Below are 26,829 nucleotides of genomic sequence, written 5' to 3' on the forward strand. Positions count from 1 at the left end.
CAGACTTTCAACAGCCATGTGAGTAAAATGGACTCAAATGCTTTAATAAAGAAACTCCGCTTATGACCATCTTCAATGCAATTCAGTGCAAAGACAAGAGTTTCCCTTGGACTTCATGCAATAGCTTTTCCTCCCAAGAAACAAACTTAAAGTGCTCCAAGTGCATTATAAAACTGATAAAGGAGAAAGTCAGGGATATTTGGGGCAGAGAAAGGAGGAGCTCAACTAGTCTTTGGTGGCTTGTTGGGGGGAAAAATAGGGGCAGACAATTCAAGTCTTGGCTAAATTTTTGCTACAAGTCAAGGACCAGTTAAGCAGGAAGGAGAGGTCTTAAGAGCAGAGCCTTATGAGTAATATGGTCAAGGAATGTTTGAAATAACTTTCATGTGTCAATACTTGAAAAAAATTACCTCTCTTCTTCCCCAATTTTGAACCTTGTGCAGCAAATAGTTCTCCCAGCTTACTGCTGTGCACACATGTGAATAATACCTGAAGCTATAGTTAGCACATCCAGGGAAGTCGACTCAGTGGTCCAGCCTCACTTAAGAGAAATTAAAAGGGCTCTGCAGCTGTTAGCTGCAGAACAATCTACCATACTTGCATTGCAGCTGAGGTGAAACAGCTGTGAAAACAGCCTGAGATTTGAAAAAAATGAAGCACCTCAAATTCCTCCCAGGATTTGCAGCCATCTCTTACAATTTGTGCTAGTCTTCTCCAACTTGGCTTCTCCCAAATGTTATGGAGACTAAACTCTTAGTTTTCCTTGATTATGACCTCTGGCAGCTGCAGTGCCAATCTTCTTACAGACACCATAGTGGAGATGAATCTTTTATATACTGTATACCAACTCTCTTCTTGCTGTAGTTCTGTTTCCTTAGTCTTGGTCCCTTTAAGATGTGTGGACTTCAACTCCCAGAAGTCCCTAGCCAGCCGTGGGAGGAGTTTCTGGGAGTTGAAGCCCACACTTCTTAAAGTGCTCAAGGTTGAGAAACTCTTCTGGTTTGATCATCAGTCTTTGCTCCAGATGGATAGCGCTCCATCCTATTCCACAGCAGGGAATCCATCTAATTATGCAGAGAGGACCTCTATATCCTCTTGAGCTTATGTGCCTTATAGTGAGGAAGATGAAGCACTGACAGGCTTGCCGATGCGGCCATCTTTACAGAGAATTAGTACTGATGGATTAGAAAGCAGCTGTGGAAATTCAGGAACTTCTAAAGTCTATCCCATAGCTACTCTTTGGCCAAGGGGTGAGTTGTAATACATGTTACCAATAACGGAGGGAGAAATGATTAGAAACAAAAACCATTTTTTAAAATTATTCACACCCACACCCCCTTGATAACTTCAATTCCTTATTGAAGTGAAATGGTAAACATACAGCCTAGGAAATTGCTTTCCAAACTTAAAGAAAAAGTATCTTCAAGTCAGTCTTGACTCCCATACACTGCCTGTACAAGACCGTGCATTTTTGGCAAGGTTTTCATAAATGGATTGCTAGTCTCCTTCCTATGTCTGAGAGGCAGGGGCTGGCCCAAAGTCACCCAGCTGGTTTTGTGCCTAAGATGGGGCTAGAATTGTCTCCTAGTTTCTAACCAGATGCCTTACCACCACACCAAACTGGCTCACACTTTCATTTAAGGCTGGTAAGCCATAGCTCCTTGTAATCTTCTTTGGGGGCTATATACCACTGGAGATGCTAGGGGTTGTTAATTCACTTCTTGAAGGCAATAGGTGCATTTGTCCCCGTTGTAACATTATGGTACTGTTTTAAGTTTCCTTTCAACTAGGAGCCTGCGGGATCCAACTGTTCTATTCAATATAGGCACGTGTACTCTTTTCACATGGGAATAAAATGCATTTGGTCCCACCAAAAACATGCCCAAGAAACCTGGAAGTCACAAAAAGTTCCACCAGGCTGAGATTCATACAACACCTTTAGGGAAAGGTCCTTTCGGTTCTAAGACTTTAGGATTTCTTTTGCTCTAACAAGGTTGAAGTTGTAAGGAAAAGATTAATCCCAAAGCTTCAAGACAATACAGTTGTCAGAAGCCATTTGTGAAATTATGGCCGTTAACATTAGTAGAAGATATACAGTAGTTCTAATTCCAGTTAAACATGGATGTACTTCATTTTTCCACATTCTCCCAAACTTCTCCATCTTTAAATCTTCCAGGTTAGGGGCTATGTCTCCCATAATTCCCAAGCAGCAAGAAGATACTGGAAGTTGATGCTATGCATCTCAAGGCCATCAAGTTGAGAACGGCAAATCTTCAAAAAAATACATCTAGAAGCCTCTGCTGCCTGCAGTATAAATAGGAATAGCACACTTCTGAGTGGGGGCAGATATAATTAACACTTTCTACTAGACTGGATCTAACTGCAAATCTTTCAGGAGATGCATCCATGGCTACAGTTGCCCTTATCTTCCACTGCTTGCCTCATCTCTTGATGATCTCATTGCGGTGCTACTGTTTCCTTGGTAGGTGGAAGGGGGGGAAAACTGACTTTGCTTCACATTCCAAACAGTTGTTTTCTCAGTAACAGAGAATGATGCTCTTGGGTGGAGGTTAAGCAATCCAGGAGCAATTTACATCTCTGTGGTTGCAAAGAAATAAGCCTTGCTTTCATTCCATTGTGGAACATCAAAGCAGTTGCCAAAGCAGTGAAGGACATCTGTGCCAGTTGGCTATGCACCATCCCAAACAAGCCCACAATTCTCATAGGTCCGCCCTATCTGTAAACCCATTCTGAATCTGCTTTTCCAGTATAAAATAAATTACCGTTATTTAAAATGAAGTTATTACTTTATGCTAGAAATAGGCCAAAACAACACAAGGACGCTGCAGGGTATATAACAACACATGCAACAATGGGATTTGCTCTAGCAATCTCAGTAATGATTGATGGCAAAACATAACCACAAGCTATGTTATAGCCTTGTGAGATTGGCGCTTGCGCCATACTTGTAAAAATGTTCTCCAAGAATTTAAGAGCAAGAAAGATTCTTCGTCCCACCCCAACTTTGAAGAGTTTTCCACTGTTAAATATGTAGAGTTGTTTGTCACCATAGGAAGACAGAACAAGTTTCCCAGCCAGAGATGTGCAATTTAGAAATGTTGCCTGGAACAAACATTTCATGCCACTGGAGAAGAAAGATTAGGAGGGAAGAGAACTATCCCTTGGAAATGGTTGATTAAAAGTGCAAATATCCATCTGGACAACAGTCACGGTCTGTTGGCCAATAAAATAGAATGCTTTCAGAACATGCTCTCCTTTGGCTTCTGTTATTTCCAGTACCATACAGCAACAATTGGTCTCTCCAGTCCAAAGTGCAGAGCTATGAGCCAATATTGTCCCATTCCTATATTAGAAGATCATTTGAAAATACTATATGCATTAGGGGGGACCTGGAGATCACCGGGAATTCCTCCAGGCCTGAGATTCATACAACACTTTCAGGGCAATGTCCTTTCAATCCTAGGATTTCAGGATTTCCTTCAATTGTAAGGAAAAGACTGGTCCTATAAGGGTTCTTCACGCCTCACAGGGACCCTTCCCCCAAAGCTACTCTACGATTAGTTTGGTGGCTTTGGGTGTGAACTGTGATGACTTCTGGATTCCAAGCTTTCATGGCTGAAGAACAGTGGAGCAGCATCCATTGGGGGTGCAACTAAAGGTGGAATCACGATGCAGCTGTCACTCCCTGTCAGAGAGCCATACCACCCAGAATTCTGAGGAGTAGCCAAGCTGAAAAATACAAAATTTGGGAGAGTAAGCCATGGAAAGATCGTATTAGAAAACATCAAAAATCAGCATTATACAACCTTCTCCAGCTTAAGCATTCTCCAAATGTAGACTTCACTTCTCCAAATTCCCACAAACAGTGTGGTTATTGGGGAAGGTTTTTGAACATTACAATTTATGGCTAGCTGTCAATATTAGGTGGGGGAGGGGGGATCTACAATTAAAAAACATACTTTTTTCAGCAAAGGTACCTAAGTGTAGATTGCTGTCGTCTGTCTGTCTGCCTACCTACCTACCTACCTACCCATCCACCAGAAGCTATTGTTCCTGAAAGTGCATTGAAGAAAGCCAGACATTTTAGATTCCCAATTAAGGAAGTGCAAGATGGATCCAGCAGCTTCAATATGTTGTCCAACAATGAAAGAGGTATGCAAAAACAAAAAAACCCACAACTCATCGTACAAGGCGAGGCAAATTGTAAGAGCTTTCTGACTTTTCCTTTGTGAATGGGCAGATTTATCTATCTATCTAATCTAATCTAATCTATCTATCTACCTATCTACCTATCTACTTATCTACCTATCATCCATCCATCCATCCATCCATCCATCCTTAGACTCAGGGCGGCTTACAACATGTTATTTGACCCCTATGGCAGTCATTAAGTGTTGTACTTCATGATTCTTGACAAATTTTTCTTTTTCTTTTATGTACACTGAGAGCATGTGTACCAAGACAAATTCCTTGTGTGTCCAATCACACTTGGCCAATAAAGAATTCTATTCTATTCTAAACGATATTTCCCTCTTCTTAGTGAAATCAAGTTACCTTCCTCCTGCAAGCCTTGGAAGGTCATCATCACTGTCGTATCTTCTTGGATTGTCAAAGAAATAGGCCCGTGAACTGTAACTGTGGCTGTTGATCATTCCAGCAGGTGCCTTTCAGGTTAAGAGGGATATTTGGGGGTCAGGGGAGGGAAGTTAAGAACAAAAGAAAATATTTGCCTTAGAGATATGGAAGGAAAAATATGCCAGTTCTTTGCATTTTCCAAAATCAAGACAGACAGATACACAACATGTTATTTCTTTAAAATGTAATTTTTGCAGCCTCTGTAATAAACTATGCCAGTCCAATAAATGAAGGAGCTGTCTGCTCCTTTGTAGTAGTTACAGTCTCTTTAGAATGAGAGGGGAGGCAAAGTGAAAGAAAACTGTTGAAAACAACTACTAGTACATGAAACAATCTTGTGCAAGCCAATTAAGCAAAATGCAGCAGCACATGCTACTTGCTAAGTAATAAACAAAATTCAATTCCAGTCTTCAGATCAAGTAACTAAAATAGTTGCCATCCATTTTTCAGATTGCATCCCCCAGGAGCCTGCAAAAGCCACAGTGGAATTATACATTTTAATGTAAGAGAAGTGGGAAGTTATTAAATAAATAGCAATCCTATGAAATGCACTAAAATAATGCAAATTCAAATCAGCTAAAGTTTTACCATATCTTAACATACTGCTTTTTCCTGATCCTGTTCATTTTTGAGATATGCCTTCCAATTTGCCACTCAAAAGTTTTAAACAAACGCTGTTATATAATAGCAGCATTTTTTAATCTCGGCAACTCAGCTCTCCGAATTCCCCACACAGCCTACACTTTGAGAAATGTTTTTGCACAACAAGGAGAGAAAAGTCTGTGAACCCGCAGAACAATTCGGAATGCTGTAGTACTGTGACTATAATAAGATTAAAGCCTAATTTATGAAGGGAATTTCTGAATCAGCAACATACAAAACACTATGGTTTATGTTGTCCTTATTGAACGCACTGAGTCAGTTTACTGACTGTTGGAAAAAGTGTGAATTCGAGATACAGTAATTGGTGGTACTTCCTTAACAGCAATGACCTCAACCAAATATTTTTCTTGCTTATCAGTCCCACACATGACTTTAAAATTTAAAATGATTTGGCCCAGGTCTTCTTTGCAGAACTAATTCAAAACAATGACCTTGGGGTGCTCTACACTAACAGCTTGAAAGCTTCTGCTTTGGCTATTCTGCTGCAGACTTACTTTTGTGTTCAGAACGACTGCCTTGGCTGAACAACTCACATTTTCTCACTTGACCTTCTCCTACAGAATTTGTTTTTGTGAATCTGTCTTCAAATTAAAAATTCCATAAACAAATCCATGCAGTTTTCTTGGCAACTTTTTTTTTTCAGTAATAGTTTGATAATACTTTCTTTCTAGGGTTGAGAGAGAAAGAGAGAGAGACTGATGCAAGTCATCCAACTGACTCCATGCCTAAGGCACAATTAGAACTCCCAGCTCCACTTTCTAACTCAGTGGCTTTAAGTATTATACCAAATCAGCTATGTAGAATTTGCTGGTGAATATAATTTGCTAGTAAGTCTAAAGTATTGCAATCGACTTGGGTCCTGAAGCTGCAAAGGAATCGTAAACATGATACCTTCATTGTTATACTTCTCATTTGGGATAAGGCTCTTTTGCTAGCATGCTGCTTATTATTTTCTCCGGATTGTTTTTTGTTTAAGTTGCTTAAGTTACTCCTATTTCCCCAAGACATTATTTCAATAATTTTGCTATATCATCCAGGTAAATCTGGGTTGGGGAGCAATGTGCTTTCTTGAGAGTCATCACTTCCTCCTTGGTACTTTTCTATTCATAGCAATCTTGCTTATGGTGAACTCATGAATTACAATAAGAGAAGATGTAGGAATAGTTTCCAAATCCTTTGTCATTTCACTAGAATCCTTTGCAATCACATTGGAGTATTATACTCTAAAACAATGTTTCCGAACCGTGGCAACTTGAAGATATCTGGACTTCATCTCCCAGAAGTCCACAACCAGCATTTGCTGGCTGGGGAATTCTGGGAGTTGAAGTCCAGATACAGTATCTTCAAGTTGCCAAGGTTGGGAAACACTGCTCTAAAAGACTTTGGGATGATATCCATTCACTGATTACGTTGGAAAAAGTAATAATGGAATTGTGTTTTCTCTATTTGTATACTATCTGTCTGACCCTGGACTCAAGAAGGTCAAAGTCTGTTATCAAATATTTTGTAAACCTTCCAATCATCACAAATATCAGCAGTCTTTTTTCAGAAGATCACAGAACTCTTTTTGATCACAGCATGATTCTTGTTCCGCAGATCTGTCTTATGAAAGCAGAATCTGGTGGTAGCTGACAATGTATGTGTTATTGTTGTTTTTAAATAGATAGCCCTCCAAGTTTACATCTGATTGAAAAGTTGAGTCAGATCAAAACCTCTGAGTCAACCTACCCCTCTTGAGACTGCTTTAAGGCTTTATATAGATTTCCAACAAAGGCAGGGAAAATTGGATTAAAAAAAGGCATGACACAGGTACATTGTTTTGGGTGTTATTTACCGAAGTATTTTTTATTAATAGACCTACGTGAACTCAGATCTCACAGATAACAAGTGAGATTAAAGGTAATCCTAAAGGGTTCATGCATTTTCTCTTAGCACCTTGTGGGATGTAATAGCCCCAATTCTTTTTTTTTTAATGACAAGGTCCCCTATGTGATATTTTTTTCTTCCAATATTACATCACAGCCCTGCTGTGCATAACATACCAACTACGTGGCAGCTGAACCCTATGAAGCCAGAAAGATGTCACAGTCCCCATCCCTGCCAAGGGCTAAGGAGCAATATCCTTGGACAGAGTTTGATACAAAGTGGTCTTCTATTCAAGCTTCAACTTGGAGTGTCCTTCTTTTGTCCCCAAAGAAACATTTTCATCGTGTTCTAAACCCCTCCACATTGTTCAGCATTCGCTTAATTTGAAGAAATAATTGAAAAAAAGGAACAGCTGATCCCAATCCATACCAAATTTTGGGCCAATCTCTGTGCTCGGAAGAAGAGTACCACAAATATGGTTGGCACGAACTCCCAGAGAAAAAGCACCACACCAAAGACTACGTACTCCTCGCCATTAACTTCTTTTCCTTGAAGCTGTAGGAACAGGACATGGACACATATTCAGAGAAAAATAACAAAAGTGTTTTCATAAGCTCTCTATGGAACAGCACTCAAAGATTGCAAATCGGAACAACAGCCTACCTCCCACCACGCACTATTTTTTAAAGCAAAAACTGCATATACTGTAACTACTGCATATCCATGTGTGTGTGTGCACGCACAAGTGTGTAAAATACATTAAAAAACAAATGAAAGTATCAAGCTTTATAAATTCCCATATTCTGAACAGTGTTCTGTACAGAATAGTATGACTTACAGTCAAGTCTAGTATTTTAGTTTTCTGTTGAGTTTCAAGGTGGTTGAAAGGACTGGATTTAATCTTAAATCCCAAGACATGTAAGATTAAATTGGGTCCATTTATTTTTTCATTACAGAATCTTTCAATTGAGCCCCTTCCTTCCATTTTACAAATAGCCTCACAATCCATAACAAAGGATAGCTTTCTCTTGGAATCAAGAGAAACTAAGAAAGAATGCATATGTACATGTATGGACAGATTGACATATCCACATCACATCCACATGGCATTGGACCCGAATCATTCACATTCCACATGAGTCCCAGCGACCGATTAGGTCCCATGGGGTTGGCTTTCTCCAGGTCCCGTCAACTAGACAATGTTGCTAGGGGAAGAGCCTTCTCTGTGGGGGCTCCAGCTCTCTGGAATCAACTCCCCCCCAGAGATTCATACTTCTCCCACCCTCCTCGCCTTCCGTCAGAACCTGAAAACTCATCTATGCCGACAGGCTTGGGGTCACTAGACCCTAGCCTCTGGCCAACGAGTGTAAGCTTGTTCTTTGAATGTGAATGAATGATTTTAATGTTCCAGAGTTTTTAGAATAGTTATATTAATTGGATCTTAGATATTTATATTGTAGTGTATACTGTTTTTTGTGAGCCGTCCCGGGTCCTCGGAGAGGGTTGGTATACAAATCAAAATCAAATTAAATCAAATCAAATCAAATCAAATCAAATCAAAATCAAATCAACAAACAAGCAAGCAAACAAACAAATAAATAAATACTGTAGCCTCTGACAGCCTAATCCTTTAGGATGAATTAGCCAGTTCTAGATAAGGCAGCTTCATTAGCTCATCTCAAGTTGCATTCCAACATATATAGATCTCATTGCTGCTCTTCTCAACTGCCTCCCACCATGGTGCCTCCTCCCAATTACTATTCATTGGAGACACAACAGTGAAGGAAACGGGTGGGCAAAATCAGTGTTCTACAGAAGTGTAAATAGCTTGATTACCTTATCTGAAAGATTATCCCAGCCATAGTTGAATGGACTAGGTGCGTGGTCTGAAGTGATCACTACCGCCACCAAATTATAAAAAGCTCTTGAAGAGTGTAAGAGGATGACCACAGAACCCACAAGGAGAGCTTGGCAGAGAGATGTGCCCTAGTTTAAAAAAAAATACATAAAGAGGTATTAAATACAGCAAGTTAACAAACAGATCTTTAAGAGACTCTGTTAAGTAAACACTATCTAAAGAAAGCCTTGAGTATCTCTATTACGTAACGTAAAACCTAAATGATAATTCTGACCCAATACAGCTACATGGAAGTAGATCTCTGCCCCATCTTTTGGGGCTGCCATTTGGGTGGAGGGAACTTCACGCTGCTGACATTTGGGCAGGGAGGAACCTCCCGATGTTTGTCACCTGATGACCTTTCTGCAAAGCCTGGAGATGCCAGCACAGACCGTCGGTGGTCTTAGCAACACCCAGCTGGCTAGCAGGCATCTAGGTGTTGAGAAGCTATGCGATCATGGTTTGAGTTGAGTGATGTCAAGAGGAGGTGGAGTTAAAGGATGGGTCGCATGCTAGAGTTTAAATAGGTGGTGGGAGCACCGGGTGATTGTTGCTGCCAAAATGATTGTTGGTGAGTGCCCGGAGATGGAGAATTAAAAGACTTCATGTACAGATGTTCGACCTTTTGTTCCAATGACTTCCTGGAACCTGACACTAGATGTGATATAGAGGTACAATGGTACCTCTATCTAAGAACCCCTCTACTTACGAACTTTTCTAGATAAGAACCAGGTGTTCAAGATTTTTTTTGCCTCTTCTCAAGAACCATTTTCCACTTACAAACCCAAGCCTCCGAAACTGTAACCCAAAAAGGCAGGGAGAAGCCTCCGTGGGGCCTCTCTAGGAATCTCCTGGGAGGAAACAAGGCCAGAAAAGGTGGGGAGAAGCCTCCGTGGGGCCTATCTAGGAATCTCCTGGGAGGAAACAGGGCCTCCACCCTCCCTGTGGTCGTATGCATCATTTGCTTTTACATTGATTCCCATGGGGACAATTGCTTCTTCTTACAAACTTTTCTACTTAAGAACCTGGTCACGGAACAAATTAAGTTCATAAGTAGAGGTACCACTATACTTCTTCCTTCATTAGATTTAAGGACCCAAACATGTATTTGTTAGTAAATGCAAAGGCAGACACTGAAAACCTAGCTCAATTGATGAGTAATCCAACACAAAAGAAACCATTATAGCTATCCTAAATAAGGAACAAGGAATAGGAGGAGTACCACATGTTTCTGCCTATATTTCCAGGTTTTTGATCTGTATAGCATCTACCAACAATGCTGTCACTCTATCAGGAAGGTCTTTCCCCTTTTTTCCTCTTCAATATTTTGGAATCTCAGGAAGTGGCCTTTTCCATTTCCAACTATAGAGTTTTCTTCAGCTCCTTATTTTCCTGTGTCAGTCTTTGGTTTATCTCATCTACTTTTTTTCTCTGTTTGTTTTGGTTTCTCTTCTCCAATTAAGCTTTTGAGGAGTCTAAGAGTCACACTGATTCAGAAACCCCTATACATTTTGCTCTTCCTGTCACCTCTTGCAGTACTTAAAATGTAAGCAGTCTTGCCTTTGAAGGAAGCGATATCCTGCTCAGTCTAATATATCCTTGCTAAACATGCCATATTTTCAACAACCGTTTCACTGATTTTGCATCAGTGACATGCTTCTTTTACAATTAGAAGTCAAGTCTGAAAGCAAATTACATGGCTATGATGCTATGCAACATGCAAATGATTTTACAGATGGGAGCATAATACCAGATACAGAAGTTTTTGATCAAAACACCACGAAGATTTCAGGGGAGAAAATAATGACTAAAAACAAAATATTAGCTCTTCTTGTACTACTAGGCACCATGTTCACAGCCCTATTTAGCCACCATCCTCTCCCTTGACATTAGTTCCCATTTCTTAACTACAAAATGGGAATCATTGCAATGAGGTGAGGATAAGGTTATAAAATCATTCTGTTTATTAAAGAATATAGTGGACTACCATCACTGAAAAAATTGCAGCAACTCTCTTCTGTAGAAATGGGTGCTTAGAACAGGCGAATTGAAAAATCGATGTCTTTACAGGGTAAGTGGCAAAATGTAAATACATGAATTACCATTCTTCCTTTTCCTCCAAAGAAAGAATGTAAAACTGGCTACATTTTCATTGCATTTGATATGAAGCTCCAGAAACTAGCTAGCATATTCTCGATGGAAATGTGTTGGTCATGACCTTTAAAGCCCTTCATGGCATTGGACCAGAATATCTCCGAGACCGCCTCCTGCCGCACGAATCCCAGCGACCGATTAGGTCCCACAGAGTGGGCCTTCTCTGGGTCCCGTCAACTAAGCAATGTTGGTTGGCGGGCCCCAGGGGAAGAGCCTTCTCTGTGGCGGCACCGGCCCTCTGGAACCAACTCCCCCCGGAGATTAGAACTGCCCCTACTCTTCCTGCCTTCCGTAAACTCCTTAAAACCCACCTTTGCCGTCAGGCATGGGGGAATTGAAACATCTCCCCCTGGGCATGTTTAATTTATATATGGTATGCTTGTGTCTATGTCTGTTAGTATATGGGGTCTTTCTTAAATATTTAAATATTTTAAATTGTCAGATTATTTATGATTTGTTTCCACGTGTTGTGAGCCGCCCCGAGTCTTCGGAGAGGGGCGGCATACAAATCTAAGTAATAAATAAATAAATAAATAAATAAATAAATAAATAAATAAATAAATCTCATCTGCAACAGCATCTTGAAATTTAGGAGTTCTGCCTAACCTTTCTGGAGTTCTCAGAGAGGGGAGGCATATAAATCTAATAAATAATAATAAAATAATAATAATTTTCAGATGGCAACGGTGACAAGGAATGCATTTTCACAACCATATCCAGCATGCCAGCTGTAAGTATTTCCAAGATGTTTAGACTTGGAACTGGATACATCTCAATTTGACTAATGCAACGAAATCTATGTACGGTCACTTTCATGAGCATCCAGAATTTTCCACTAATGCAAAACTGGATTGTTAATTGATGCACGATATCAGAAACATGTCATTTCCATTCTGAAGATTTAATTATCAGTTTTCTGGAGAACTTGTTTAAAGCTTTTACATCAGTGGTTTTCAACCTTTCTAATGCCACGACCCCTTAGTACAGTTCATGTTGTAGTGATCCCCAACCATAAGTCTGTTGTGGTTGGCTCTGGCCCAGCTCCTGCCCCAGGGAATATGGAGGTGGATGCAGGGGAAACTTCAACATGTTTTATTGCCGACAGAGTCAGGTAGTTCAGTTTCCTCGGACGAAGAAGAAGGTGGGAGTGACTTGGAAGAGGGGGGCTTGGCACACAGCCCAGGAAGTCAATCTGCATTATCTTCGGTCGATTCGGGTGCGGAAGTCTTGGACCCACGCAGGCGCAGAGTTATGTGTAGAAGAGACCAATTGAGGGCATATTACAGGAGATGAGAGTGGCCACCTGTGTTTGGGTGGGGCTCCAGTAATTAGAGCTGCTGATATAAATAGCAGCATGTTGGTTTGGCCGTTGTGGAAGATTATCTGATCGTTGTTCTTCAGGACTGCCTTGCTATTTCCAGACTTTGTTGATTTTTCACGACTTTGAAACCAAAGCAGAGCAAAGTGTGTGTGTGTTTCACTTCGTGGAAGAAGAAGGGCTGTGACGTTTCTTCACAGCTGCAAGCTAAGTACTTAAGGACTAATTAAGGGAATTGTACAGACTACCAGGTGGTTTTGGGATGAGTGCTCTTTGCAATACAAAAAGAGTGCTTAGTTTATTTTGAATTTTGTGATAAAGAACATTATTTTGAATTTTCAAACGTGTGTGTCTGAAATTTCTACCCTTTAATTTTCGAGAGGCTCATACCAGAGAGCCTGGCAGAACGAAGTCTAGCACCAATTCTCCCAACAGAGCTTTAAGCTGATTGGCAGGAAGGTCAGAGGGACACCCCCACGGTAAACACCAGATTGGTCGGATTGTAAAAATATGTTCCAAGGTGCCAGAATAGAAGCTTTAGTTTCTAAAATCATAGGAAATTTGTCTTTTCCCATGGTCTTAGGCGATCCCTGTGAAACGGTTGTTTGACCTCCAAAGGGGTCCCGACCCCCAGGTTGGGAACCAATGTTATACATGGATAAAACTGCTAATCTCAGTATGAATATTTCTGGGCATTAAGGTCAATAGGAGAGGCACTTACTTTTTCAAAACTATTTGCCAGGGACACAGGAGAAAATATTTATCTACCTTGTTCAATAGAATGCACTTCATTGAGAGAGATTGACTCTCTCCCGAGTTGACTTCAAGTTTGATTCCAGCTGCAGGAATTGCTTTTCTGATAAGGGGCTGGTAATACTGACCAATATTCTGCTATCACTGATCCAATCTGGAATGATCCTCTTCACTAGAATAAACTGCTATTGCTCATTAGTCTTCAGCAGAAGACTGAATAATTCCAAACACTAGCCGGGGTGGCGCAGCAGGTAGAGTGCTGTACTGCAGGCCACTGAAGCTGACTTGTAGATCTGAAGGTCAGCGGTTCAAATCTCATCACCGGCTCAAGGTTGACTCAGCCTTCCATCCTTCCGAGGTGGGTAAAACGTGGACCTGGATTGTGGGGGCAATAGCCTTGCTATGTTAAAAAAGTGCTATTGCTAACCTGTTGTAAGCCGCCCTGAGTCTAAGGAGAAGGACGGCATAAAAATTGAATAAATAAATTAATTAATAATCCTTGGCTGACCAAGAACCAGGCTCTTAATCCATAATATGAAGATGCTAAGAAGCAGGACAACACTTCTTTTCAAAACACTTTCCTGCTTAGCAGTCTTAATTCATAGTTCGCTGATGGCTTCTGATTGTAAAAAGACCTGCATCAGCATTGTTTGCCACTTTGTATTTATGCAAATGAAACAGTTACTGTATTTTCCAAACAAGCAGAATCTGCAGTGGTTATGTGGCTTGCCTGCATGTTACAGTGAAATGTATTTTTGACAATTCAAAGGTGCTTTTTCAGGAGGCAGCTGGGCTTTCTTGTTTTTTTTTCTTTGAAGACATTTTGCTTCTCATCCAAGAAAGAGAGAAGCAACTTAGAACTAAGGAGAAATTTCTTGACAGTTAGAACAATTAATCAGTGGAACAGCTTGCCTCCAGAAGTTGTGGCTGCTCCAACATTGGAAGCTTTTAAGAAGATGTTGGATAACCATCTGTTTGAAGTAGTGTAGGGTTTCCTGCCTAAGCAGGGGGTTGGACTAGAGGACCTCCAAGGTCCCTTCCAACTTGTATCCTATCCTATCCTATCCCCAATTCTAATAAAAGCCTTGCACCGACATGCATAAAGAGTCACAGCCCTTCATTAAGACTTCTTTTATTATTCCATTGAGTTGGCTTTGCTCCTAAGCCAATTGTGCATTAGGAATGATCATTCTTCAAAAACTCTTCCACTTTAAAAAAAGAGCCTATTAACTTCAAAGTATATTAATCCCTTCCCACTTTCTAGGAACTTTGTTACCTAATCATTAAACCAAAAGCTGCCTCTGAGGCATAAAGCGAGCACAGAATTTCTTCTCAGAGGTTTTTAAAAGCAATAGGGAAAAACAGTAATTTGATATTTGATCTTCCATTGAAAGCAGCATACTTTATACTTTAACCCAGCTGTTACTAATCTTTCAGGCTTCTAGGATTTTAATTTTTTTTTTTTTTAAAGTGGCCCACATCTCCAATCCATCCAAAAAATAGTATACAACATTTTTCTACATCTCCCCTGAAAACAATTTTATTCTGTGTCTGAAATACGGGTCATCTTCTTACTCAGAACCTGACAGGTTGTAATACAGAAGTATGCTTTCCTTCTTCCTTACCTTGGACTCGAGGTAAACATTGGCTGAAGACACTTTGGAAAGTTTGCACATAGAGAAAGCTAGCAAGACGGCCGAAAGAATGAAGAGACTGTCATTGATCAAGGCCCGGGCAAAAATCGTCCACCTTAGCTGATCCTCTGGAACATTATTTTGTGCCAATAATGCACATGTCAGGTTCACAAAGATGAAGAGGAAGCTGATAAATACAGACCCCATGTACAAGAAAGTCCTGGAAAAGAAAGAAAAAGGAGAGTTGGTGTCCAGCACAGCTTTCTTTCTTATCCATTCTCCTAATCTTTGTTTTCTTCTTTTGGATTAATGATCATCTATATATGTCTAAAAGCAAAAACCACTCAAGCATTAATCAGGAAATCTCCAAAACTATAAAGCCTACAAACTTGAAATTTGTCTTGGATTCTAGGTGCTCACTAAAAAACCATTTTTTGAAATGACCATCGGAGAATGAGTATTTCTTATATTATTATTATTAACAAGTTCTGATGCTAAGGAGTTCTACTCCCCCACCCCACCTGAAAAGAAATCTGATCCAAATGCAAAATACAAGCAGAGTTTCAGTTTTGCTTTCATGGCAGCGAGCAGCTCTACTACAGAACAGTTGAGCTAAGCGATGCCCAGACTCATTCTTGTCTCCTTTTTGCTCACACAGCCAATACTGTTTATTTTATTTGATTTTTATGCCGCCCTTCTCCTTAGACTCAGGGCAGCATACAACATGTTAGCAATAGCACTTTTTAACAGAGCCAGCCTATTGCCCCCATAATCTGGGTCCTCATTTTACCCTCCTCGGAAGGATGGAAGGCTGAGTCAACCGTGAGCAGGTGATGAGATTTGAACCGCTGACCTACAGATCTACAGTCAACTTCAGTGGCCTGCAGTACAGCACCCTACCTGCTGCGCCACCCCTCAACTCTCTCTCACACTAACAGGATGCTAGCCAGATAAATACTGATGGATGCTGATAGGCAGAGACAGATTCCCCCCCCCTCTTATTTTCCTCCTCGGTTCAGATGAATCTGTTCCTTCCACTGTAACACCAGTTAAAGGTGAAAGAGGCAAAAAATGCAGGAAAAGATTTACAGACGGGATTAGGAAAACACAAGTAAGGGAAGCTGCCTGTTTCTCCCATGGCCAGTTCTGTGTGGCATGCTCCAAAGTCAGTTAACCTGACAGCCAGGCAGCAAAACCAGGAATGTTGTTTACAGGGAGATTCTGAACAATTCAACCGAGGGATGAATTTAAAGTCTATGCTATGCAAATAATATCTTCATTTGTAACAGAAACTTAGCTTACCATCTCTAATGAAATAATTCAGTCTCCTTTTTAACTACTCATTCATTTTCAAGCTTTAAGTGTCAATTTATCGAGCCCCATCACATAGTTTCGTAGTGAAGCACGGGTATCAGCTAGTATCTGAATAATGCTGTCTTTATACAAACAATAAACCAGTTCGAGATACATTTATATGGTGTGAGACACATCTCTTCCCATTCCCCAATGTGTAACCACATCCATCTGCAGGTGGACACCATCTGCTTAACTTGCTCCATAGCCCAGTCCTACTATTAGAAGTAAAGCCACAGCGTATTTGCTCTGAAAGCCATATTCTTTGTCAAAGTGATATAATCAGATTTTTTTTAAAAAAAATCCTATTTTATACAAGCAAATTTTGAGCTATTGTAGAATATTATAAATCATTTAGGATTAATAGGTTCCAGGCTACAATTCAATTCAATTCAATTCAATTTATTAGATTTGTATGCTGCCCCTCTCCGAAGACTCGGGGGTGACTCACAACAACAATAAAAACAATATTCTAGCAAAAACTAATCTAATATTAAAGCACATAAAAACCCTATCATATTTAAAAAACAAACAACACATACATATCCAAACATAAATATAAAAAAGCCTGGGGGAAAGGTGTCTCAACTCCCCCATGCCTGGCGGTATAGATGGGTCTTGAGTAATTTACGAAAAACAAGGAGGGTGGGGGCAGTTCTAATCTCTGGGGGGAGTTGATTCCAGAGGGCCGGGGCCACCACAGAGAAGGCTCTTCCCCTGGGGTCCGCCAAACGACATGATGGAATGTCTTAAGCATAAAACGTATCAGGAAAGACTTAATGAACTCAATCTGTATAGTCTGGAAGACAGAAGAAAAAAAGGGGGGACATGATCGAAACATTTAAATATGTTAAAGGGTTAAATAAGGTTCAGGAGAGAAGTGTTTTTAATAGGAACGTGAACACAAGAACAAGGGGGCACAATCTGAGGTTAGTTGGGGGAAAGATTAGAAGCAACATGAGAAAATATTATTTTACTGAAAGAGTAGTAGATACTTGGAACAAACTTCCAGCAGACGTGGTTGGTAAATCCACAGTAACTGAATTTAAACATGCCTGGGATAAACATATATCCATCCTAAGATAAAATACAGGAAATAGTATAAGGGCAGACTAGATGGGCCATGAGGTCTTTTTCTGCCGTCAATCTTCTATGTTTCTATGAAAAGTTATACATTGCTATGCATTAATTTGAACCATCAAACCTTCAACATTTGGCTTGGTGCAAATTAAAAAGACAGATGGTGATGCAGTGTCTGCTCCAGCACACGGGCTCTTCAACTCACTAAGGGCATCTTTAAAATACATTGATTAATCGGCTACAATAACTACAGAATAAGGTGAGACTTACTTGTATTTGTTGAACTCAGCTGCGCACTTGACTTTGAAAATAACCTTTAACAAAAGAAAATGCTTTATTTAAGAATAAAGTTATACATTGCACAGGCTCAAGAGTCACAGCAGACCATAAACATTTTAATAATATGCAAGCACAAACACTGTACAGATTTTTTTTCTATTGCAAGGATAAAAAGGAGGGTGAGTGGAAAAGATGCCATGGTTTGCAGCCAATTAGTTATTAGTGGGAATTCAGAACTCCCTAATGTTTGACCTCATTATGGCTCATTTATTTATCTATCCAGAACATCCATGTACTATATCTAAATGATGTTTCTATGGCGGTTTTCAAAAATGTCAAAATGCATAAATAAATGGAACATTTATTTTATTTAGCTTAGAAGGCTGTCTAATTCTCAGCAGAGTACAATATGAAAAGCATATTAAGAACAAATAGCCAGAAATTATAATAGTACAGAAGAACCAAAATACCTCTGCAGAGTCAAGAGTACCCATCATCAGGATAGGTTTTAAAGATTGTTTAAGATAAGGTACAATGTAAAATATTGACATGTGTGCATGCATACATACATTTAATTTATACATTATCTGTAAACAGTACAATCGTATCAAGTTGAGTGACCTACACAGAATCAAGTAGAGTTAGTTCTAAGTACACAAGAATAGGTTTGAGTAATAGTGCTGCTCTATCCCTGTCTACTCTGTCATAAACTCCAATATAAAAACACAGCCTAATAAATGAAGAATATACACAAGATTCTTTATTTGTTCCTAAAGTTTAAGGCCATATCTACAAGCCAGCCATGGTGAAGTGGGATTCCATTTGGTGAATTACTTTCGAATCTAGATGTCACAACTGACTGTGACATATACTTGCAATTAACAGAAGCCAAAAACAATTTAAAAAACAACAACACTCCTTTTATATTAGAATTCTTTAGAATCCTTTACGATAGAATGAGCTGGATATAAATCTAATAAATAGAATCCGTATCATCCTCAGAATTATCCAAAATGAACACAACATAATATACAGAACTAAAGAAAACAAACACACAATTCCACACACTAGCTACAAATATCTAATATTAGGTCGCTTGATAGTGATAGTCGACAATATGGTTGACAAATTATGTCTTCTATATAACAAATAAATATATGTATGTAGCGAAAGAAAATATTAACTGAAGATAAGCAAATAACTATCTATGGGCATATATAGAATACCACTGAAACTGAATACGTTTTATATGTTAAGTTTATATGCTCATTTGTCTATCTATCTTGTTTTTTTCTTTTCTTTTTTTCCCGTTGTATGTTCTGTTTGTTTAAATTGTTTTTTTTCTTTCTATTGTGTAGAAAATAAAGATTTTTTTTTAAAAAAAGAGAATGACCTTGGAGATCTTCTAGTATAGCCATCTGCTCAAGCAGGAGAACTTATACCATTTTAGATAAAGAGTCTAGAGACCCTTCTAAAAAACATCCAATGATGAATAGCCTATGATAGTGATGGCGAACCTATGGCACGGTTGCCACAGGTGGCACGTAAGCCGTTGCCCTAGCTCAGCTCCAACATGCATGTGTGTGCCAGCCAGCTGATTTTTGGCTCGCACAGAGGCTCTGGCAGGGCATTTTTGGCTTCCAGAGAGCTTCCATGGGGATGGGGGAGGATGTTTTTACCCTCCTCCGGGTCCAGGGAGGCATTTGAAATCTGGGGAGGGCGAAACTCAACGCTGCTGGGCCCACCCGAAGTTGGGAAACAGTTCGTTTCCGGCCTCCAGAGGGCCTCCAGGGGTGGGGGAAGCTGCTTTTGCCCCCCACCCCAGGCATTGAATTATGGGTGTGGGCACTCATGTTGAAAGCCATGATTTCAGTGTGAACATTTGGGATGGAAAATTGTAACTGAAATAGAATTGTAACTTTTATTCTATTACTCTCCATGTTGAGAGTCTCAAAATCAAGGCAATTTGAGAGAATTCCACTTCTGCTTTGATATTTTTTCATACAGGTAGTTTTTGAGTGACGATTGGCTACTTAGGTATGACAGACCTGAAAAGGGGAATTTACAACCTGGATCTGAAGTTCCAATAGAGATTTTCCCTCCAACCCCCCCCGTCACATGACCACACTTCAGGCACTCAGCAACATGAATGCATTTATGTTCATTTGCAGCATCCTACAGTCATGTGACTGTGTTTTATTGAGTTTTTGCTGAAAACCAGTGTTTCCTGTTTTAGGCAACACCATGCCATAGGGAAGAATGGGTTTGCTTAACAAGCAGCACAAAGAAAGGTCGTAAAAGTGGATCAGATATGTGATTGACCCATTTTATGACCATTATGACTTATAACTGTAATATCCTGTTTCCCCGAAAATAAGATGTACCCCGAAAGTAAGGCATGTCAGAGGTTTTTGCAGAATTTGCTAATATAAGGCACCCCCTGAAAATAAGGCGTAGTCAAGTTTACATACGGTATGGTAGAAAAACATACAGTACCATTCAAAGCTGTTCATAGCGGTACCGTAATAATGTGGCATCCCCTGCTGGCCCCTTCCATCGCTTTGTACCGTCCAGTACAGCAGACACAGTCTGCTGCTGTCTCACCGCCATTACAGTCTCCACTACAGTGCGTAGACTGTAGTTCCTCTGGTGGCCGGAAGCTGCAATAGCGGGAGTATACTGTTGTACCATATAAGTGCCGTCGCTTGTGTGTGTGGGTGCCAAACTGACAGGCACCGTACCGTAATCAGTGTACCATACGGTACACTTTCTTTGGGGGTGTCAGCTTTTCTGCCTGTGAATTTGTCTTATTTGAGAAATATAAGACACCCCCCCGAAAATAAGACGTAGCACAACTTTTGTAGCAAAAATTAATATAAGACAGTGTCTTATTTTCGGGAAAACACGGTAGCTAGGCTGCCTTACAGTTGTAACTTGAGACATACCTGCCACATTTTCTTAACCACCCACATTCTATCGTTGATGCAACGCTTCCCATATTTTGGAACTATTTCCTGAACAGTCCTTTGGTAGAAGATAAATATTATAGTTTTGTACTGTAAAATAGATGGTGATCCTTCCATGTTTTAATACATTGCTTGGTTCTATTCTATAAAATGCAGAAGGGATTTGGCACAACTTTGACCTCTGGTTCTAGGTTTTAGCCTCAGGAGCTATATTAGGAAAGCTGCTGGGCCAAGATCTGGCAAAAGATGGAAAACAGGATGACCTCCAACTCTGATTAAAAAAAAAACCTAGCTGAGGTACTTTGGTGGGAAAAATGATTTAAAATCAGAACGCACAAATTCACATAGATTTGGAAACCGTTATCTATTCAATTGAAGAGTGCATAAAGCCTTAGCCAGATTGTGGTAAAAGCGATCTTTTGGAGCAGATAGGAAGACAATGAAAATTTGTATTTATTTGTTATTAAATTAAATGTATATAAATGATTATGTGCCATCACGTTGAAAGCATCTCTTAGTGATCACATAGATTATCTCCATAACGATCTGCCCCTAAACCTGTTATTTTAGATCTTTCAATGGTGCACTCGTTGCCACTTTAATTGGCTCCATCTGTCTTGCTGTTGGTTGTCTTCTAGTTATACTTTTAAGAGGAAACATATATAACTTAAACATATGCATACTTGTAAGAGGAAACTATGAACTTCCCAAAATCTCCCTTAACTTCTCAATTACTGAAAAAGGAACTCAGAATCTACTTACTGGTGTGATCACATATCCTTTCCTCTATTAGCCACAGTTTGTTAAATAAAGAATCTAGAACAACAAAGTTGAAAGAGATCTTGGAGGTCTTCTAGTCAACCCCCCTGCTCAGGCAGGAAACACTACACCACTTCAGACAAATGTTCAGGAGCAAATCTCTTTACTTGATAAAAAATATAACAGCCACCACACCCAGATAACAGTGGGGCTTCAATTTTATATTGCATCTAAACACCCCACGTTGACAGACTTGAAATCCCTTTCTACTACCCCACACTTTATTAAGGGATGGTATTTAATTTCCTGTTGTACAGAAAAATCTATTTTTTTTAAGAAAAAAAGGTTCTGAAGATATTGCAAATAGTGATGGGCGAACCGAAGTCGCACAATTCGGGTCCGTACCGAATTTTGCGGTGTTCGATATGCTGAACATGAACCCAATTTTTTTTGAAACTTCGGGAAAAGTTCAGGGTCGCGTTCGGCGTTCGGAGCTTTGACGTCACCGGCAGGTTGCTAAGGACGCCAAGGTGATCACTTCCTGGATTCCATGGAATCCAGGAAGTGATCACCTTGGCGTCCTTAGCAACCTGCTGGTGACGTTAAAGCTCCGCCCCCGGAATCTCTTTGTGGGAGGGATTCCCCAGCTCCTTCAAAGGGAGGTTTTCACGTAAAAATAAACATTGTTATTTTTACAAAAAAGGACGCCACGGACCACCCTTTGCTTGCAGCGCCGCCCTTTTTCATAAAAATAAAAATAAATAAAAATTAAACATTCATAAAATTAAAAAAACAATGGGATTCCGGGGGCGGAGCTTTGACGTCACGCAGCGTTCGGAGTTCGAGTTCAGTTCGGGTTCGGCCGAATTTTGCGTAAAGTTCGTCTGAACTTGCCGAACTTGAACACCGTTGGGTTCGCCCATCACTAATTGCAAACCCTTGTGTTTACATTAAGGTTACTTCAAGTTAAACATATGTAAGAATTAGAATTCCACTCTGGTTCTTTGTCAGAGCAGCAATCTGTAACTGTGTGGGCTGAGAGGAGGCAAGAAAGTGGCAGAGAAAGTACATCTGCAACCCAAATGTTAGTCTGCACCTGGCCAACTTCAGTGTATCAATGTGAAGGCTTCCTTCTTATCTTGGTTTTCCTGTTGGCAAGTCCTACTTTCCATGAAAAGTTGCTAGGAGCACACAAGCTGATTCTCTGGTTGACATTGCAAATTCAAGGACCACTGTAGGTTCAAAAAATGTCAAGTCTCATTTGGGAAGTGCTCAATTCATTCCAACCTCTGCAGGATGAGAGAAAGCTATTAAAACAGCCCCTACTTGATAATCTCCTCCACGTATAAAGTTCTACCTTGTATTTCTAACCTAATGAAGTCTCTCCACTTCAGATGGTCCCAAGATGTGACCACTGTGTTTGCCCGGAAATACGACCTACTCAGAAAGTAAGTCCTAGCTTGATTTTTACACATGCACCCAATATAAGCCCTCCCAATAAGCCCTACCGTGCACACGAACTCAGCAAAGCTTTCTGCACCACCTTTTCTTCCCATCTATTTAAATATGTTTATTTAGTTCAAGTGGTACCTTTTATTTAATTCTTCAGCAAAGGCACTGTCTTTTCTACTGGACATGTTTTTTATCTTGGTACCTCTAATCTGTAAAATTAATATTTTTAAATTGCTGCATCTTTACATACAGTTCCCAGCTACACTTTATTTGCATGAAAGAAACTTACCAAAGTTGTTCATTTTGTGTATAGATTATTGGGATGGAATGACAGCATTGCTTGAATTGGGAGCCAAATGTAAATGGGTCAGAAGGCACTGAAATAAGCTGCCTCGATTATGTTGAATTTGATTTGTGGCCAACCAGGTTGGCTGTGGACTAATCTCAACTCAATCTTCCATATCCTGCAAATTGCAAAGTTATTGGCTATGTGCTATTAGGTATTTCCCTTAATACGTTTTAGAATTATTTATTTATTTAGTCCAATACACAATAATACACAATGAAGGTTATAGAGGATATAGTAGAGAAGAAATACGAGAAATAGGAGAGATTATAGGACAGGGGACAGAAGGCACTCCAGTGCGCTTATGTACGCCCCTTACTTATTTGTGGTTACAATTTTCAATCAGTAATAATTCAAGAGTGAATTTACTTTTATAGGCAAAAATATATGCTCAAGGAGATGGGTTTAAAGTCCATGATGACAAATTTTGCTAGGGGACTTGATCTTAGTCCTGGCTGTTCTGGATTACAGAAGATCTTGCAAATTGGAATTTTCTTCAGCACTGGCAATATTGAGAATGTTTACTGATTCAGCTTAGATGCTGCCTATCTTGTCTGGAGGTGACGTCATTCATTTATCCTAAATTATTGCTCAGCCTCTATTTCACTGATTTAGTCAGCTCCCATTCTACCCAACATTCTTGGGATTCATATTACATTGGGATTTATCAAACATTATTATGGATTGTTGTTACAATCTCATTCTCTTCATAATACCTGCTCACACTCTTAAACCTTAACAAGCTGTATACAGTCCCTAGTAGTTGAAGTCATTCCCCAGCCTGCTCCAATTTCTTTTCCTACATAGCAGATGAATCACAAATCCCATCGTTCTTTGCTAGTACAATACACAAAGGTTGTTCTAGATTCTAGTTAGATCAACTAACTTAGATAAACTTGATTTTTTTCCAAGTTCGCCTATTTTTAATAGGAAACAAATAACTTTAGGTTTCCATTTTTTTTCTCTAAAAGAAAATGATATGGGTTCCTTTGAAGGAAAGAGGAACAAACTGTATTGCATTATTGCGGGTTTTTTAAGCAATCAACCAACATCAGAGATCTGACTCCATATTATAACTGGTTACACTACTCAAAATATTTTGTCTGTTCATTGCAATGGGTTATTGCAATGGGCCAATACAATAAAGGTGCTCCAAATTTCAGAAGCTATTTGCCTCCTTGCATTTCTTTCACACAGGTACCACCATAAAAGTTAGGGTAGGTGGCTCTTTTCCCTTTTTGTGACTTCTGCCGTTTATCATACTCGCTGAATACTGACTGCAGAGTTCACAGTTTTGTTTGTTAGTACAAAACAGCACCAAGCCTTCAAATACCCAGTTTAAAAACAACAACCTTCTCCATTCCACCCACAAGTGAGATGTCAGCCAGTTTGAGCTCCCTGTCCTCCCAAAAATGTTAAGGCTTGCTCACAAAACAAACATTTTCATTTTCATGGCAAGAACAGCCGCTCTCTTGTGCTCATCATGTGAACACCCCTGAGTTTCTTAGAGAATGAAGTCATTGTCGAGACCGCCTCCTAAGTGATAATACAGTTTTGCAGTGCGAGGGAAAGGATGCATCTGCAGGTTTGTCCGAGAAGTAACAATTTTCCCCATAATAACTGGAGGAACATAAAGATGGTACATGCCACTGGTAGAAAAAGTTTACTTAGATTGCTCACCAGGCATGCATAATTGAAACCAAACAAGCTGTAATTCCAGGTACTTTGCTTGGGAAATTAACCACCTTTTATAAGGGAAGATGCAGCTAAGAGAGTAGATTGCATTATGGATAACACTATTATCTTTCTCAAGTGTCAAAAAAATCCTTTGTTGTTTAAGGCATATGTTTGCAATGCAGGACCCTCAAAGGCTATCCAAACCCTGCTGCAGCCGTAAGGAACTGGCCACTGGCTTTGTTTCAATAGATGAGGAATTCACAGGAAGCTAAAAAGCCAAGATGACATCAGGGTTTTAAAACAGCTGATCGGCAAGAGTGTGTGGGGAGGTTTGGAAATTAATCCAGCAAGCCACACAAAAATCTATCAACATTTCAGATGGGACCCAGTCAGATTAGGGGGGGAAAATATATGCCCAAATTACCATGCTGCAAGATGCTGTCTTCTGCAGCAAAAAAAGAAAAAAAAAGGGAAAAAAAGAGAAAGAGAGGGGTTGGGAGAGAAAGAGCCAAGTCTTTTTATTTTTTTAAAAAAATAGTATTTTAAGGAAAGGCAGCAACAATAGGAGGTGGAGAAGAAAGCCCAAAGCAATGACGTAATGCCTGTCAGCCGTCCCCATCCCGGCTGAGCAACCTTAAGGCTGTTGCTCAGTCGCTTCGCTCTTAAAGAAATACCCATCTAATGCTTCTTTTTTTTTGCAAAGAAGTCGCCGCATTAACCTGCGCTGCATCCGGAACCGAGGAGGAATTAAAAAATAATAATTATTATATTTTTGGTGCACTTTAAGGGCATCGTTTGCTACCCACCGCAAGGCTCTAGATCAGTGTTTCTCAACCCTGGGCGTTTGAAGATGGGTGGACTTCAACTCCCAGAATTCCCCAGCCAGCAACGCTGGCTGGGGAATTCTGGGAGTTGAAGTCCACCCATCTTCAAACGCCCAAGGTTGAGAAACACTGCTCTAGATAGTCTGTAATGTGTGGGCATTTTTTTTTGCATCAGATTTTGCTCGCCTGCTTATTTCCCGAAGCTTGTTTGTTAGTAGTAGGCGGAGGGGAGGACAAGTAATTTTTTTAAAAATTTTTGCAGATGCACCAGAATGTGGTAAACACCAGCGGAGCAAAAGCAACGCGCAGGAGGAGGAGGAGGGGAGGCGTGCCCCACTCTTGTTTACGGCCACCCGGTTGCAAATAGTTTCAAGGGGGAGGCGGGCAAAAAAAAAAAGGAGAGAAAGAGAGAGCGAGCCGGCCAAAGCTGAGCCGCCCGCTTAGGACTTACCTCAGCGAAGTAAAGGTTGAGGAGGCAATTGGTGGCGAAGAGCAGGCAGACCGGGCAACAGAAGAGCAACCAGTGTGGGAAAGGCTGGAGCCGGAGCTCCCCGCCTCGGCTGGACGTCTGCAGGTAGAAGGAGAAGAGGACGGTGCGCAGCGCTGCCCACAGCAGGCAGAGGAAGAGGCACACGGTGCGGTAGCTCAGCCGCTTCTCCCGGTAGTAGAAGAGCAGCCAGAGCTGCAGGTAAGTGAAGAGGAAGAGGCCGGCGTAGAGGAGCGTGTACAGGACGCTCAGCCCCAATTCCAGGGCGGGGAAGGGCGAAGCCGGAGGGTCCGAGCCGGGGAGTCCCATCGCTCCCGGCGGAGCGGAGGGTGCAAAAAAAATAAAATTAAAAATAAAATTAAATTAAAGTGCAATTTCAGGGCCGCGGGGAGGAGGGAACGCCGTCCGGGAGGACGAGCCCGTGCAAGTCGGCCGGACGGGGGGGAGAAGAGCCCCGCCAACCCTCCCTTTGTCCTCCGCTCGCCCGCCCGCCCGCCCGCCTCTCTGCAGCGCCGGCTCCGCTTTTTTTTTTTGTTGCCGAACCAACTCTTGCCTCCCGGAGAAACAATCAGCTGAGAGCCCAGGAGGATTTGAGGCGTTCGCTCACAGGGCCACGCGCTGCTTCCTATTGGTCGGCGTTTGGCTCCGCCCGCCGGGCGTCCCAC

General features: G+C 40.7%; 1 protein-coding gene across 1 annotated transcript; it reads right to left on the reverse strand.

The window, feature by feature from the left end:
• Positions 1-2,788: 2,788 nt before the first annotated feature.
• On the reverse strand, positions 2,789-26,815 carry GPR137C (G protein-coupled receptor 137C). The gene is made up of 7 exons (XM_070749426.1): positions 26,129-26,815; positions 17,645-17,688; positions 14,933-15,161; positions 9,022-9,171; positions 7,615-7,740; positions 4,576-4,685; positions 2,789-3,750 (listed from the first exon to the last, which is right to left on the reverse strand). Exons 1-7 carry the CDS (start codon positions 26,471-26,473, stop codon positions 3,579-3,581), a joined length of 1,176 nt encoding a protein of 391 aa, XP_070605527.1. The 5' UTR covers positions 26,474-26,815; the 3' UTR covers positions 2,789-3,578.
• Between the last annotated feature and the right edge of the window lie 14 nt (positions 26,816-26,829).

This window comes from Erythrolamprus reginae, chromosome 1 (assembly GCF_031021105.1).
Source record: "Erythrolamprus reginae isolate rEryReg1 chromosome 1, rEryReg1.hap1, whole genome shotgun sequence".
In the NCBI taxonomy this organism is placed as follows: Eukaryota; Metazoa; Chordata; class Lepidosauria; order Squamata; family Dipsadidae; genus Erythrolamprus; species Erythrolamprus reginae.